This window comes from Diabrotica undecimpunctata, chromosome 4 (assembly GCF_040954645.1).
Source record: "Diabrotica undecimpunctata isolate CICGRU chromosome 4, icDiaUnde3, whole genome shotgun sequence".
NCBI classification, from domain to species: domain Eukaryota; kingdom Metazoa; phylum Arthropoda; class Insecta; order Coleoptera; family Chrysomelidae; genus Diabrotica; species Diabrotica undecimpunctata.
In genome coordinates this window covers 93,105,702-93,122,589 of record NC_092806.1, presented here as the reverse complement: position 1 = coordinate 93,122,589, position 16,888 = coordinate 93,105,702, and the positions used below count along the sequence as shown (strand labels likewise).

The 16,888-nt window shown below is 30.3% G+C and overlaps 2 protein-coding genes across 2 annotated transcripts in view; one reads left to right on the top strand and one right to left on the bottom strand.

Moving 5' to 3' along the window:
• Positions 1-16,888, top strand: part of PolE1 (DNA polymerase epsilon catalytic subunit 1) — a 323,060-nt gene that overhangs the window by 103,449 nt on the left and 202,723 nt on the right. Inside the window, exon 9 of the mRNA XM_072529917.1 lies at positions 10,203-10,395. Coding sequence (XP_072386018.1) covers positions 10,203-10,395 — 193 coding nt within the window. The remainder of the gene's footprint in view (positions 1-10,202; positions 10,396-16,888) is intronic.
• LOC140438312 (uncharacterized) lies at positions 4,971-9,534 on the bottom strand. Its single transcript, XM_072527993.1, has 7 exons — positions 9,244-9,534; positions 8,838-9,035; positions 6,319-6,396; positions 6,128-6,214; positions 5,891-6,037; positions 5,599-5,824; positions 4,971-5,544 (listed from the first exon to the last, which is right to left on the bottom strand). The coding sequence occupies exons 1-7, from the start codon at positions 9,306-9,308 to the stop codon at positions 5,416-5,418; spliced, it is 930 nt and encodes a 309-aa protein (XP_072384094.1). The 5' UTR covers positions 9,309-9,534; the 3' UTR covers positions 4,971-5,415.

The following is a 16,888-nucleotide window of genomic DNA, read 5'->3' as shown; positions in this document are numbered from 1 at the left end:
ATAGATTAGCAAAGGGCAACTTGAAATAGAAAAATTGTTTTGTGACAACAACAACAACTGAACAGCACACGGGGACATACCACCATTAAAGGCAATCAAAGTACAATTTCTTCCACCAAACACAACTTCAACCTTTGGATTAGGGTATCATTAAAAATTTTAAAACATTATACAGAAAAGAAGTTGTTAGAAAAATGATAGCTGATATGGAGCAAAATACGATTTCTTCTATCAATGTTCTTCAAGTAATGAGGATGGTGGACAAAACATGGCAAAACGTAACACTCCTCACAGTGAAAAACTGTTTTAGAACCTGTGGTTTTTCTTCAGAACCTCAAGAAATCATTTTGAAGAGGAAGATAATAATGATCCTGAATAATGGAATAGCAACATGTACTGTATTTAAAGTTATAAAGACGATGAATTTAATGACGACCCACAAACTTCATCTAAGAGCATATCAATCAACGAAGCAAGAGTGCTATAACGACTGTACGATCATTTATAGAGCAGTGTAGAAACATAAAAGATAACGTATTTTCTTCTCTATGTTATTGAAAATCAAATCGATTTAGAATCTATGAATTGTTTAAAACAAAAGAAAATCACAGACTTTTCTTAGTAGACTATACCTTTAATTATTGCTCTAACTTTTTGTAACGAATATAATAAATGAATGTAGTGTATGTAGTAATGTAGTGTATAATAAATGCCTATATTTTAATGAACTTCTGACCTATATTAATCCAGCACAACTTAGAACCTTGATAACTTAAAACCTCTATAACTTAAAATATTTGGTTTTTCCCTTGGAATTTAACTTATCGAGGTTCTACTGTATACGCTTGGCATGTTAATTATTTGTTTTCAACCTTTTACCACGACAGCTAAAAATCAAATAAATAGACCTTACCTTACCTTATTGACCTTAAACCTGCTGTACAGATAAGGACCGCCTATTCTTTTAAGGGGAAGTGGTAGAGAGGGCAAATGGTTTATACTATTTTTCTGTCTACTGAAGTGCGTTATTTATTTAGCTCACGCTGTTGTCGCATCTCAATTTCTCAATTCAGTATTCTTTGTTAATTAATGAAGTAATGATATAATCGTTTAAAAAATAATACTTACATGATTAGTTCATGTAAGGTTTGTTGGGGCAATATTAATTTTCATTCTACAATGAACTGTAGTGGATTTAAACATTATGTTACACTCATGTATCCGACTAATGTTTTAGAAGGAGTTATGTTACAGAAATCTCGCAACACTGTTTAAAAATTAGACTCGCTACTCCAAGTGCGTGGATTGTGTCTCACTCGTATTCAAACAATTAAGTGTTATCTTTGTTCCACATACTGAATAACGTATACGGTAGTTGAAAATTTGCCGAATCGGTATATATATATATATATATATATATATATATATATATATATATATATATATATATATATATATAATATTGTTCTGAAGCTATTTTCTTGTGGCATTTTAAATTAATTTATATTTAAATGGGAATAAACCACAATTAAAGGTTAAAATACGTTTATTGACGTTTCAATTTCCACTTCGGAAATCGTTCTCAAAATACAAACATTACTAATGTTTGTATTTTGAGAACGATTTCCGAAGTGGAAATTGAAACGTCAATAAACGTATTTTAACCTTTAATTGTGGCTTATTCCCATTTAAATATAAATTAATATATATAATACTTTAGTTGCTTGTACCTAAACATACTGAAATTTCTTAGTTTCTCGTTAAGAAACTCTTCCACTGAATAATATGGTCCTTCAGATAGATAGCCTTTTGTCAATTTACGGAACTTAAGGAAAGAAGTTGTAGATTTAAGTTACAAAGGGAGATAATTGTTTAATTTTTTTGCCGAATATAATATAGATTTCTTTACTGACTCAGTGGACGGGATCGATAAATACACAATCCAAGGTTGAATTTCTGGTGGAGTAGTCATGATTGGGTCTTGCTGGAAAAACATATAGGGTATACCAATTAAGAAAACAATTTCTGGAATATACAAAGAGGGAAGAATTAAAATCCCGTGATTTTTGCAGTAGCTTCTACAATGTGTTATTCTTCTGAGGCCAAAAAGATACCGTATTGCTCTTTTTTGTAATTTAAAAACATTAGATTGGGCAGCTGTACTAGAACCGCAAAAAGGAAGGCCATAGCGAAGATGAGACTCGAACAAAGAAAAATATGTTATTTTGGAAGATGCTAAATTGATTTCCTTCGAAACAGATATTATTGCATAGAAGGCTGAGACTAGTTTCTTACCTACAAATCGATCTAAAGAAACCATTTAAAGTTGCTGTCTGTAAAAATATTTGAAATTTTACAGAATCAACGATACTGATCTGGCTGTTATTGAGAAGCAAGGGTTGAAGAGCTCCTTTATAGGATAATGCTACTGGCTTATTCACGTTAAAAAAGAGTAAATTAGAGTCGGACCAGGTTTCTATTTTATGTTGATCAGAAGTTATAATTGCATGAAGAGTTACAATATTAGAGTTGCTCCAGGTAATACTGGTATCATCAACAAAAAGAAAAATATTTTCCATCGATTTTTAAGTTAGTGATATCATTTATAAATATAACGAAAAGCAGAGGACCCAGTACTACACATACAATGCTTTTGTGACTAGAGTCAGTATCATTTGCTCTAACTATTTGTTCCCTATTTCTTAAGCAAGATTGGAACCAATTCAAAGAAATACCTCGAATTCCGTAGAAATTTAGTTTTTTTATTAAAATGTCGTAATTTACACAATCAAAAGCTTTGGCATAGTCACAAAAAACAGTGGCAGTGTAAAAATTATTGTTTGGTGCTTGTTAGACCTCATGTAGTAGAGAAAACATAGCATCACTGGTACATTTATTAGATAAAAAGCTGAACTGACTTCGTGATAAAATGTTGTTTTCAACGAGAAAGGACGGGTTTTTATAAATCTTTTAATAATTTTCTATAGGACCGTAGTAAGGCAATAGGTCTATAGTTGCAGACATTCGACTTTTTACCACTCTTATGAAGAGAAATACTAAATATTTAGGCACTCTGGAAAAATACCTTTTTCAAAGGGATCGTTAATTAGTTGGCAGGAAGATTTGCTTTTGGGTACAAGAAATTAGGCTGGGTACAAGAAATTAGTTACAAATTACTTCGGATTATTCCTTCCCTCGACTGGCGGTGTATCACCATAACGCGGTGGTTCTTTTTATTGTATTGATTTAATGCAGTTGAAATGTAAGAGAGTGAAAGTTCGTTGTGAAAGTCTCAAGCAAAGTAAAATTTTAGACAACGCGGTGTTAAAGCAAGATTAGATTAATTCCAAACACCTTAATGAAATAAAAAATGGAAATCTAAATTAGGTTTTTGGTTTTCGTATAGTATCAGAAAAAGGAAATTTTAAATGGCAATCATAATTATGATAGAAATGAGAAATTAAAATGATAAAGCACCTCATTGATTTTTAAATAGAACTGTTTTAGTCAGAGTGCTTCTGATTCTGATGATTGTGGAATCAAGTTTGTTTATCGTAGCATGATGTATTCTAATTTTGAAATACTTTTCCAATATCAACTTCACCAATTGTGCAGAATGACTGTCAATTGGATCTTCATCATAAAAATGATCACCAAATAAATTATACACATTGCGTGGAATATTTTTCAATGAATTTGTAATTAATACATTGACTAAATTTTTAATTTTCTTATTAAAAATATTTTGAGTTTTGTCTAAAAATCTGAAATATTTTTCCGCAATTTTGCAGATTTCAGTGACTAAAACTGATGAGTTTGTTAAACTCTTATATTCTTTTCTTCGTTGCAATGTTGAAAGAGATTGCTCATTTTCAATCAGACGAAGACACTTTGAACATGTTAATATATTTTTTAAGCATTTTGATACATATCCTGCTATGTAAGTGACAATATCTTGAACGTAGTCTGTCAAATCCCAAGCCGTGGAATTATTGAAATTTGACATCCGAATGTCTTCCTCCAATTGCCTCTCAAAAGAAATATATTCATCAGTCCTACAATTGTCATCTAGATCATTATTTAAAGTCACTCTATTACTACTACAAAACAATATTGATGTGGAATCAAGATTAACTGCATTACCAGTGTTCCCAGCTTTGATTTCGGGATGAACAATTATTCTTTTATAAGCTGCCTCAAATTGTCTTGCAGTAGGATTATTATTAAAACCCCCTCTGCTCCTTATTGCCCCAAAAAATAGCTCCAAATGGTCTTGAGATAGTTTATATGTTAAAATATACTTGAGATTATTTTTTGTTTCAACATGTTCTTGATATATTCCTTTTAAACTTTTGATACAAACAAGAAAACCTAAAAAACCTGTTTTTTTCCTAGACTGCAAAATTGGAATACCTCCACAAGAAATACCAAGAATGTAGCTTTCAAATTCATCCAAATATTTAAAAAATGGCTCCCTAGTTTGCAGAGATAAAGGTTTTTTATAAAAATATTTTGCAAATCTATTTTTAGAATTGAATATATCAAAAACATCATTTAATTTTTGAATAAAAGAAGCCGTCTCTTCTGCTGCTTTAAATTCAGGTATACAAAGGTCCTTTGACAAATACAAAAGAGCATCTGCTACACTTTTACTGAGCGTTTGATCAGCTACTTTTACCTTCATTTTTTCTTTTGCCCACATAATATGTCTCCTTCTGAGTTTTGTGGCGGCAAGAAGACCTTCACTATACTGAAAGTCAGCCAATTTATTGATGTAGGCCCAATTAATTTGTTGATTTCCATTTTCTAGAATTTTTTCTGATCCCAAGCAGTTACTAATTTGAGCATGTGACATATATCTGGGAACAAATATATATTATCTCCAGTAACAGGATGTTGAAAATAAGTTTTCATGGAAGATATATTGAAATCTGCTCCTAATTCGGTAGCCATTCGAAGGTTAGCTGGTAACCATCAAATGTCATTGATGTAACTACTACACCAGTATCATGTATTAATTCTAAGCAATTTTTAACTAATGCTGCTTTCTCAGAGCCAGTTGTTCCATTTAATAAAAAATACCCAACGGGTATCTTCCACGAACTGTTTAAACTAACCAACATAAAAACCAATACCTCCTTGGCCTCAGGAAGTTCATCACTATTAAGGTTTGTTCCAATGTCCACATAACCGCAAAACTTACTTCCAGTCCATTCAATTTGTTTCCGAATAGACATTTCATCCAACACAAGGTTACAAAGAACTTTTGAATTTGCCATTTGGGCTTCATTTGCTTTAATTTTCAGCGTGTTCAATGCTTCTTGTGTCCATCCAGGTTTACCATCTATGGACTGGTACCATTTTGAAATTGTTCTTGGATGTGGCAATGTTTGGTTAAATGTTTTCCTAACATATTTATATGCTCTCATAGAATAAAATGACAATGTTAGTGCAAAACTTCTTAAGGCTGGAGTATATTTTTGTTTCTTTGGACCTTTTAACATTTTTTTTAAAAATATCGTTAGTGGCCCCTGGTAGTGAAGCCTTAAAAAAATAATATATTATTATTAATTAAAAATCAAATTAAATAACACTAACCTTCAATGGCCATTCAGAGTTTTCATTAAGCAATAGCTTTTTTTTCAATAATGTTAAAAGTGATTCTAGAGATGTAATTTTTGTTCTCAGCCTTCTTACAGATTGTTGTAAATACTTTATTTTACTTTTTTGACACTTAACAGTATTTTTTAACATTCTAAAATGTTTCTTGGCCTTTTCAGGTGTTGAAAAATAGCTGCTAGACATGTCTTCAACGGTTTTATTTCTAAAACATATAATTAGGTTTTTATAGTTATAATCCTTGTTTTTATAAATTACACGGAAAACTCACTTTTTATAAATATTACGTGGAACATATGAAAAAGTATTATCACCAAGTAACAACTCTACAGTTTCAGTTTCTGATGCTGTAATTGTGCTCGAAGATGCGTTTTCTATATCTATATTTTCCTTGTTTTCTTCATTGGCATTTAAACATCTAGAATATTCAATTTATGTACATTAAAGAAAAATATTAAAATTGGTTTAAGGTTGAAATAATCTCATACAAAATTAAGCCAAAACTCACCTTCTTTTTAACAGGTTAGGAGAATTAGATTTTACATTAAAGCCCAAGTCTGTCTCCATATTACATTCGTCAGTATCAATGAAACTCCTAAAATAGTGTGAGTAATTTTAATATTAAAATGAAATAAGTAATCAAAATCCATATTCAGATTTTATTTTTAAATTTAATAAACAAATTCGATACAAACTCACCTTTTTGAAGGTCCATAAAAATCATCCTTATCAATACTACTCGAAGCTGTTTCTTTATTTTCCATATCGTTTGTAGAACTAAAACATTGAATTAATAAAAAAAAAGAAAAAAGATATGCTATCATAATTATGGAATATACGGGGTGGTCCTTAAGTAATTGTACAAACAGAAACCGTAGATTTTCCACTTTAAAATATTACGATTTAAGCAACTTGCTTTAATAAAATGTTGATATTAAGAAAGATACAGGGTGTTAAAGTGGAAATTTAAAATTTTATTTTTTGCTATAGCTTTTATATTTGTAAATGTTTTTGGACAAAAATTTACAGTTGAATGCTTTTAAGTAGGATAAATTAAAATTTTATACTTACTTTACTGTAACTAATAGAGGGCGCCACATATGCCACATGTGTGGCATAAATTTGCGCTTAAATTTTTGCTTTAAGTTAGCTCTATTTATCATAAAAAATATCAAAGATACATTATTTTTACAAAGAAAAGGTATACTTGTTAGTAACCTGAAAATTCAACCGTTTTCGAGATAAATGCATTTTATAAGTCAGCTGCACAATAATTCTTAGTTTAATATTTATGCGGTAAAGCACTGAATACCTGTAGATAAGCATAATTCATAGTTTATTCTTATTAAAACAACTCAAAGATAATAATGTAACATCACAAAATGCTTTGTTATGGGTGGTAAATGTCTTATTGGAGAAAATATATTTCATCTTCTTCTTTAGGTGCCGTATTCAGACGTTGGCCGTCATCATGTTTACAATTTCCATTTGCTATCGCTTCTTAAGTTTCTATAATGGCCTTGTATAACTTTTTCTATATTGTAAAGTGCTAAAAACCCAAAATATGTGGTTTATGCAAGATGCTACAGCACCACATTCTAGAGAGAAGGCAGTTAGAACATACTTAAATACAACTTTTCTGAACGTTGGATTGGTCGTGGTAGTCATATTCCTTGACACTGTGGTGAGATATTGATATAATTATTTAATTCATAAAAAATCCGAAAAGAATACTTATTATTCACTACGTAAATTGTTCACCCATTTTTTATTAGGACAAATAGAAACTAGAGCACAGGTATTGAATAACACATATGTGTCCTGTTTCATAATACTTTTACTACAAATCTAACCTGAAAGACCCAGCATTTTTACAAAAACATCAGCGTTGTCCTAATAACCAATATTGTTATAAATATAGTAAACACACAGGCAATTTAGTTCAGCATAATATTAGTTCGTTAGTAAATCATAATAGTCCATTTGTTCGAGATGTAATTATAGTTACTCGTAAGCTGTAATGTAATCATATAAATAAGGAATGTCATCGATAGGTTATTCCGTGTGTATATAAGTAACCAATGAACGAGATACATCACAGTTTAATACATTATTTAACTTCTGCGACAAATAAGATGTAGTTCCATAATATACCATAAGGTTTGGATATGTATCCAAAATAATATATTCATCCATTATACATTATAGCCACCACGGAGCCCCGAATTTAATCCGCTTGATTTTAGTGTATGGGGCGCATTAAAACAACATGTCTATAAGAATGCCATAAACATTCGCAACCAACCATGGGAAGAAATAAATACTGCAGCAGTTTCTTTAAAACCAATGATGCTATTTAATATGAGACGATCTTTTATGGAATATATTGACAAATGAATTAAAGAAAATGGATGACATATCGAGCACTTACTTTGGCAAAAAGTTATGTTATTTAGTTTAACTATTTATTAATTTGGTTTGTAAACAAAATGTTTTGATTATGATTCTAATTTAACATAAAACGTAAAATGTTTGATGTAAAATCCTATTATTCTGTTATTTTGTCAAATCCTATTATTAATTATCCTGCTGATATATTTATTTTATTTAATATTTCGTTAACTATTAACTTTAGTTAAAAGTATTTTATACCAAAATTCAGCAGTATTAATGTTTTTGTCTATTTTTTTTTTCGATGCCTGGAATAATTACCTTAGATCAGAATTATGCAGCTGATTTTTAAAATGCGATTATCTCAGAAACTTTTGAGTTTTAAAGTTATTAACAAGTATACCTTTTTTTTGTTAAAATAATATATCTTTAATATTTTTTATCCCAAATACAGGTAACTTAAAGAGCAAATAAGTTAAGTGCAAATTTATACCACATATGTGGCATAAGTGGCGCCCTCTATCAGTTAAATTAAAGTGTGCATTAAATTATAATTTCTCATATTTAAAAGTACCCAGTTGTAAATTTTTATACATAAATGTTTACAAACATGAAAGTTATAGCGAAAAATAAAATTTTAATTTTGCACTTTAACACCCTGTATCTTTCTTAATATCAACATTTTATAAAAGCAACTTGGCTTAAATCGTAATATTTTAAAGTGTAGAATCTACTGTTTCTTTTTGTACAATTACTTAAGGACCACCCTGTATATGAGTATTTATTATACTCTGTATGGTAAATTACATAGAAATTCGTTTAGTTACCTTGGTTCTGGTGATTTATGATAAATATTTATTGGAACAGTTCCTTTCCTTAAATTAACCCGTCCACTTGGTTGTATAATTAGATCATGCTTTCTAAAGTGTTCTGAGCAGACCAAGGCAGTTTTGGTTATTTGTTCTTTATCTAAGCCGAACATAGACAACCACATATCCAGCATCTGTTGATTCTTTACTGGGAACCTGCATATGATATTTCATTGAAATTATTATATTTATAGCAATTATAGTGTAGATTAGAAAAAATAAATAAATGTATTTATAATACTATAAAATTTACTTTATTTAACAAAATTAAACTCCAATTCATGTCAAGAATTAAGTAATATCACATCCCTGTACTACGCCCATGGACGTAATTCCAATGTTTATAATACTTGATAATACTTACAAATGAAATGACAGTTCTGGATGTAAATATTCAGTTTTCCTGCATACAAAACAGTTACGCACCATTATTACACTTAACTATTAACTATTCTTCAATTAAAATTTAAAATATATTAACAAATTCACTAAAATGTCACAAAAAGGAAATTATCAACTCAAAGGTAAACAATACAACGCCATGTTCACTTTCCTCAAATCGCTACGATTGGTTTATATTACCAATGATGCCAAGTTTTACAAAAATTTAAGATTATCAGAATATATTTTCTATTAATAAATTAAATAATTAATGTTTTTCTTTTAATTCCTTGGTTGCAAAATGAGTATATCTAAAAATAGTTTATACTAACTAGATAATACATTTTTATTTATAAATTAAAAATAAATTATACTAAAAATCGAAAATTATTTCGAAGATTGACTTGAAAAAAAATAATTTGACAACGTCAAATTAGGGATTTGTGCCTATGACTGTGACGATCTCATGACTTCAAGTAAAGATGTAAATAGCCCGGTCCTTCTTTATCTATGCGTCCATGGTTTGACTGTTTTAATTTTCTTACTTCATTCCCCCCAACAGTAGTATTTGCAATGTATTATTGGTTAGAGATAGTGCAAGCACTCCTGACCACGGCGCAGTAGACGAAATTTGGTTTAGTCCCCACTTCCATGCGAAACGCATTGTACTATGCACTGTATAATTCCACTTACAATTGAATCTTTCTGCCTTTACGTGAATTTGACTCCGCCTTCGCGCAGCTCCATGGTCATGAGTGTTTGAACTATCTCTACATAATAGGAACAAATTTGCAAATAATCTAAAAATCAAAACGTCAAATAAACGTATTTTAAAGTAAAATTGTGACTTATTCCCAATAAAAATAGTAAATTGACGAATTTTATTGTATATATTTAAATTAAAAAATGATTTGCTATTATTATAAATAAATAATTTTTTAGAGTTCTCCCATGAGACTGGAACGACCCTTGATATACCACTTAGACGTTGGTGCAATGTATCCCAATATTATTTTAACCAATAGATTACAACCTTGTGCCATGGTAGACGAAACAATTTGTGCTGCTTGTGACTACAATAGACCTGGAGCACTGTGCCAGCGAAATATGGCTTGGATGATGCGCGAAGAGTATAGTAAGTTTCATATTTTAAACGAAAGTAAAGAACCATTTTGTATGAAAGTTTTCTTAAAAAGTATTTAATATTTGACAACAAAACCCAAAATATCCATATATATTAATAATGACCTAGTCACTAAAGCCCTTTCCTATATATATATATATATATATATATATATATATATATATATATATATATATATATATATATATATATATATATATATATATATATATATATATATATATATATATATATATATATCTATATACACTTGTGCAAAATAATCGACTCAAACGCGATATTTGAGATTACACCTTCTCTTTCAATGTAAGATGTATGAAAATAAAAAAATGTAATGTGCAAACAATAACTTTATTATTGAACTTACAAAAACTGCTATTGCATTATTTGGAAGACGCATTATAAAAACAATATGCAATACAAACAGAATTTCCTAAATATTCATCATTGGAACTAAGGCAAGAAAGACGTTATGAACAGAGAAATCATTAATTGCAACATGAATTTCTTAATTATTTAGTATTTGATATTACCACCCCTACTCCTATTTACACTTTCCAATCGATTTCGCATAGATCGGATGACTTTTGTAATAAATTCTTGAGGCATTGCTTCCCATCCATTATTAAGCGCAGCTCTCAATTCTATTATGCTCCTTGGTGCATGATTTCTGTCCCGGACCCTTCGTTTAAGCTCATCCCAAACATGCTCTATTGGATTTATGTCCGGGCTTAACGCAGGCCAATTTATTGTAGGTATACCGATCTCAGATAGATAGGTGGTGGTGACTCGTGCGATATGGCATTGTGCATTATCGTGCATTAAAATAAAGACATCACCAATAAATACCGCGTATGAAACCACATGTTCCTGCAAAATGTCTCTGATGTTACGATCCGCCGTTAAACCTCCTCCACGTCCTCCACCAGGCACGACAATTAACTCAGTTTTCCCATCCATAGAACTGCCTGCCCAAAACATACAAGAACCGCCTTCATGAGACAATTTCTCGTATACAAAATTGAGCAAATCGCCCTCCTGGCCTTCCATAGACTCGACGCCTCTTGTCGTTGCCATGTAGGCAGATCCTACTTTCATCGGAGAATAATACCTGACTCCATTGATGTCCAGATGTTCGCGAGAAAATTCTAATCGCCCTTGCTTCTGGGCTGCAGTTAGCTTGGGACCCGTAGCTGTCCTTTTTGGTGTCAGGTTGGCTGTCTTTAGTCTCCTTCTGACTGTCCAAATGCTGGTCACCACACCTCGGACCTCTCTAAGCTCTTCTTTGAGTTCAATAAGTCAAATAAGTCAAATTCTGACCCCCTCTCTACGTGTTGCATTATTTATTTGTAATGCGTCATCCAATTCACCAAAAAACAAAAAAATTTTAAAACTCAATAATAAGGTTAATGATTGTACACTAAATATTTTTAAATTTACACTTTTTAGATTGAAACAGGAGACGTACTTTGACAAAATAATTTTGAGTTGATTATTTTGCACTCAAGTGTATATATATATATATATATATATATATATATATATATATATATATATATATATATATATATATATATATATATATATATATATATATATATAATTATGCACAGATATCAAAGTGAGGTCCTGACAATACACGCACTTAGTGAGGACCAGTAGAAAACGTAGACATAATCGATTCAACTCTTCATAGTGACCTTGACAAGTAAATAGCAATTAAAAAATGAGCAATATACACAAAAAAAATTACGTGTATGTGTCCCGTATTGTTCAAGTATATTGCCACCCAAGTGAGGCCATTATACGCAGCTGTTAAAGTGAGACTGTATATATTTTTTAGTTATGCACACAAAGAGAGGACAACTTTACGTGTATATTTCCTTACAACTCATCAAGTGAGGACCCTACAGTGTTGTCGATAAATATGAGATTAGTGGTTTCTACCGCCTTTTTCTGTATAACACAGTAAGAATTATTGTTTAGATGTTTCAGTATAACTTGTAGTTATAAGAAGGATTTCGCTTTGTTCTTGCTCGTACTGTTTGTTAATTTTATAACATTTTAGTACCTAAGCATCAAATCACGGTAGACTTGTCGGAGACTAGCTCAAAGAAATAGTTTTATATTTTTCAATAATTTACATTAAAGATGGATAGGAAATCAACAATTTTGAAAATGGCATTAGTTGAGAAAAATAATAATCAAAATGGAGGATACAGTGATAGTTCAGGAATGCGAAATTTATATTGCAATATTATGTGTTACAATGTGGGCCAAGGAAAACAGTCCACTTCGATATTTGGCAGTATCTTTTATATTTTAAGGAAATAACGAAACCCCACCGTTCCACTTCCCTCTCCTCTTATTTTTAAATAGGGAATAGGGGTTGTCTGCATTTGCTTTTGTACACTTTTTCATTGTCGCTTTTAATGCTCTATTAAACCGTTATAAAAAATTTTATATTCGACCTTTCGTCTTTTTGAAACCATCATCAACTTTATTCTTAGACAACGTTTTGACTTCATAAAACCATCTTCAGTGAAATTAAATGGAAAAATAATACACAGGGTGAGTCTGTTTTTTTGAAGTATGATTTTACACTAGACCTCATTTAGTGAAAAAAATTTCATATAAACAAAGGTCGTATAATGCTTTGTTTCTGAGATACGGGGTGATAACATATAAATCATTTTTTAGTTTTTCGCAAATTAATTACTATTTAACTGGGAATAAGCCACAATTAAAGGTTAAAGTACGTTTATTGACGTTTCAATTTCCACTTCGGAAATCGTTCTCAAAATACAAACATTAGTAAATTGAAAATTGAAAAAATGGAAATTGAAACGTCAATAAACGTACTTTAACCTTTAATTGTGGCTTATTCCCAGTTAAATAGTAATTAATTTAAAATGCCACAAGAAAATAGCTTCAGAACAATATTTTTCGCAAATATCTCAAAAATAGTATTTACAATTGACTTCTAATTTTACTGTTATTAAAGGGCCATTCAAACTTATCGAAAACATAAATAAACTCATAACATTATCAATCAGTGACGTGCACTGAGGTTAATAGTTGCACTATTTTAAATAGAACTCCTAGGCCACTGCATATTTGGCAACATTTCTATAAATCTCCATGAAAAGTTCCTGTTGTTTAAATATCGTATCTTTTTAGTTTTTGAGAAAAACAGCAGTTAATCATTCGTTGCAGTGTTTTTTTTTAATGCTAAAATTTATCGTTTTTAATATTGGCTGTTCATAGAAGTTAATAGTAAAAATCATAATATTCTTATTGATGAATAATAACATTTTGTACAAAATTTAATATTTTTAATATTATTTTTACTATGAACTTTTACCAACAGCAAATATTAAAAAAGATAAATTTTTACATTTAAAAAAATATCTGCAAAGAACGATTAACTGCTGTTTTTCTCAAAAACTAAAAGAGATACGACATTTTTACAACAGGCATTTTTTATGTAAAATTGATTCAGAATTTAATAAAATTTAGAAATGTTGCCAAATATGCAGTGGCGTAGAAGTTCTATTTAAAATTGTGCAACTAGTAACCCCAATGTGCACCACTGATAAGATGAGTTTATTTGTATTTTAGACAAGTTTGGATGCCGCTTTAATAATTGTAAAATTGGTCAATTGTAGATACCATTTTTGAGATATATGCAAAAAACTAAAAAAATATTTATACTTTATGACCCTGTATCTCAGAAAAAAAGCATTATACAACCTATGTTTATATAAACTTTTTTTCACTAAATAAGGTCTACTATAAAGTCCTTATAGCCATAAAGTGTTATGGCGTCGAAACGTTGTCTAGCAATAAAGTTTTATATATCGTTGAATTTCTAATAAAAAGATAATATCAAATCTGCAGAAAACTGAATTTAGTACTATGGGAAAAAATGAAGTTGATGATGGTTCCAAAAAGACGAAACGTCGGATATAAAATTTTTTATAACGGTTTAATAGAGCATTAGAAGCGACAATGAAAAAGTGTTTTGTTCTTAGTCTGTTAATAACTCCAAAAATAAATAAAAACCGAATTGCAAAATTTTGGTTTTTTGCGAATTTTTTCAAAACGGCTTAAGATATCCTTGATTTTTTAGTGTCAAATTATTGCGCTTTTGATTACGCAACTTTGCCCCAGTTTACCCTTCTCCCTATGTTTTACCGTTTACGAGATCCCCATACTTTGCATCTAATTTGACTCACCCTGTACAATACAATTAACTTTTTGCATAAATATTTTAAAGTTTCTGAAATGCTTAATGTTTATTATTTATCAAAAACATTTTCTGTTTTTACCATTTTTTTAGGTGAGATAAAAAAAAAAAAGATTATGTAATAAAAAAGACTATTGATTTTTTTGCGATACAGAAGTTCTTAAATTTTCTCGACATATTACCAGACATGAAGCCGAGATTGAAGTTCAAGAAATTTTGTCATGTTCAGTTGGTAATAAAAAAAGAAAAATACTTTTTAATAAACTCAGAAGCAAGGGAAATTTTCTAAAAAGTTGTACCAATGATCGTGTTTTCCCTGTGCGAAAACCTTTATTGGGAGAACTAGAACCAGCAACAATATCGTCCTATTTACCTTGCAAATTTTGTAAAGGTTTCTATAAAAGAAAATTTCAGGTGACAGGCATAACTTTGATTTTCTAAATAGGAAAGTACATCATGTGACACCTTATTTAAAAGCTTTTGAAATACTGATTACAAGAATGTATATTATTTTAAGCCTTTCTGAGAACACAGGCGCAAAATTTCGCTCGAAATGTTTTTAAATGCGTTCATTTTTTTCGAATCCTGAGGAAACTATTAAGTATTTTTGAAAAATTTAAACGCAGAATGAAATATTACTGTATTATCTATGATCGAAAGTCCCTGAGAACTTCTATAATATTTATTTTAATAAGTCACAGAGGTGAAAAAAATTTTAGTCTGATTTTTTATTTTAAATATATCATTCAAAAGAAACTTTTTGTTTATTATAAGGGACTTTCTGCCCTCGGCAATACTGTAGTCTTTTATTCTGAGTTTAAATTTTTTTAAAATATCTACTTATTAGTTTTCTCACGATTCGAAAAAAATAAATGCGGTTAAAAATAATTCGACCGAAATTTTGCGCCTACGCTCTCAAAAAGGATTAAAGTATTATACATTTTTGTACTATTTGAATTTATTCGACGGTCCACTGTTTTAAAATAGGTTGAACAAATGTTGCCAGTTGTATGGTCCTCACTATGTGTATCGTATGTTATTCAACAGGGCATAGAATATACATGGTTAGAAAATATACGCCAAAGTCAGCGCCTCTATGCGGAAAATCTCTGAACTAAAAATTGATGTGGACCATACAAAATGAGGTCCCACTTTTTTTTGTAAAAAAACAGTTTTTGCCATCAGTACATGTCTACGAAAAAGTCTTACATTGATTGACCAAGTGAGGTCCATATACTGGACCTCACTTTGTACAGGACCTCACTTCAACCGCAGTTTCTTTTGATATGTGGCTCACTTCATACGCTGGGAGAAAATATATATATATATATATAATATATATATATATATATATATATATATATATATATATAATATATATATATATATATATATATAATATATATATATATAATATATATATATATAATATATATATATATATATATATATATATATATATATATATATATATATATATATATATATATATACATCTTTATACCATACCTGAATCATCTGAAAAACCATACAATCCTGAACCTCATATCTAGAGTATTTAGAGTTGCCTATGTCACGCTTATATTCATTAATTCTAAAAATGTATATCTACAAAAGAAAATTTTAATATTTTTAAATATATACATATATATAAATGGGGATTTTACTTCTTCTTCTAGTTCCATGACCGTTATCGATCGTTGGATATCATGTTGGCTGCCATATTCGCTATCGTGACTTTATTGACAGCAGCTCTAAATAACGATGTAGTTGATTTTCCATACCATTGCCTTAGATTTTTCAGCCATGATGTTCTGCTTCTACCAGGACCACGATTACCTTGACCTTGGGACCTTGACTATATTGACCAGGTGTGTTGTTTGGTTCAGCCGTCTAAGGACCTCCTCATTTCTAACTCTGTCGACCCAGCTTATTTTCAGTAGTCGTCTGTATACCCACATCTCAAAGGCTGTCAAGCGTCTAAGGATAGCCTCAGTTAGAGTCCACGCTTCCACTCCATACAGCAGGACAGGAAAGATGTAGCAGGATGTCATTCGAACTCTAAAGTCAATGTTAAGATCGTGACTGCAAAGTACGTTTCTCATTTTTATAAAGGCAGCTCGGGCTTGTTCTATTCGGCTTTTAATTTCTGCGGTTGGATCCCAGCTCTCATTGATATTACTGCCGAGATACACGAGTTTCTCTACTCTGTCCAGTGTCGCATCTCCGACTTTT

What these genes read in the sequence shown, in the direction of transcription:
- LOC140438312 (XM_072527993.1), bottom strand. Translation starts at nt 9,308, where the DNA reads ATGGTGCGTAACTGTTTTGTATGCAGGAAAACTGAATATTTACATCCA. An exon ending in CATAAATCACCAGAACCAAG is followed by an intron (nt 6,397 to 8,837) that starts GTAACTAAACGA and finishes TCAATGTTTTAG; the next exon opens with TTCTACAAACGATATGGAAA. An exon ending in ACTCTGAATGGCCATTGAAG is followed by an intron (nt 5,545 to 5,598) that starts GTTAGTGTTATT and finishes TATTTTTTTAAG; the next exon opens with GCTTCACTACCAGGGGCCAC.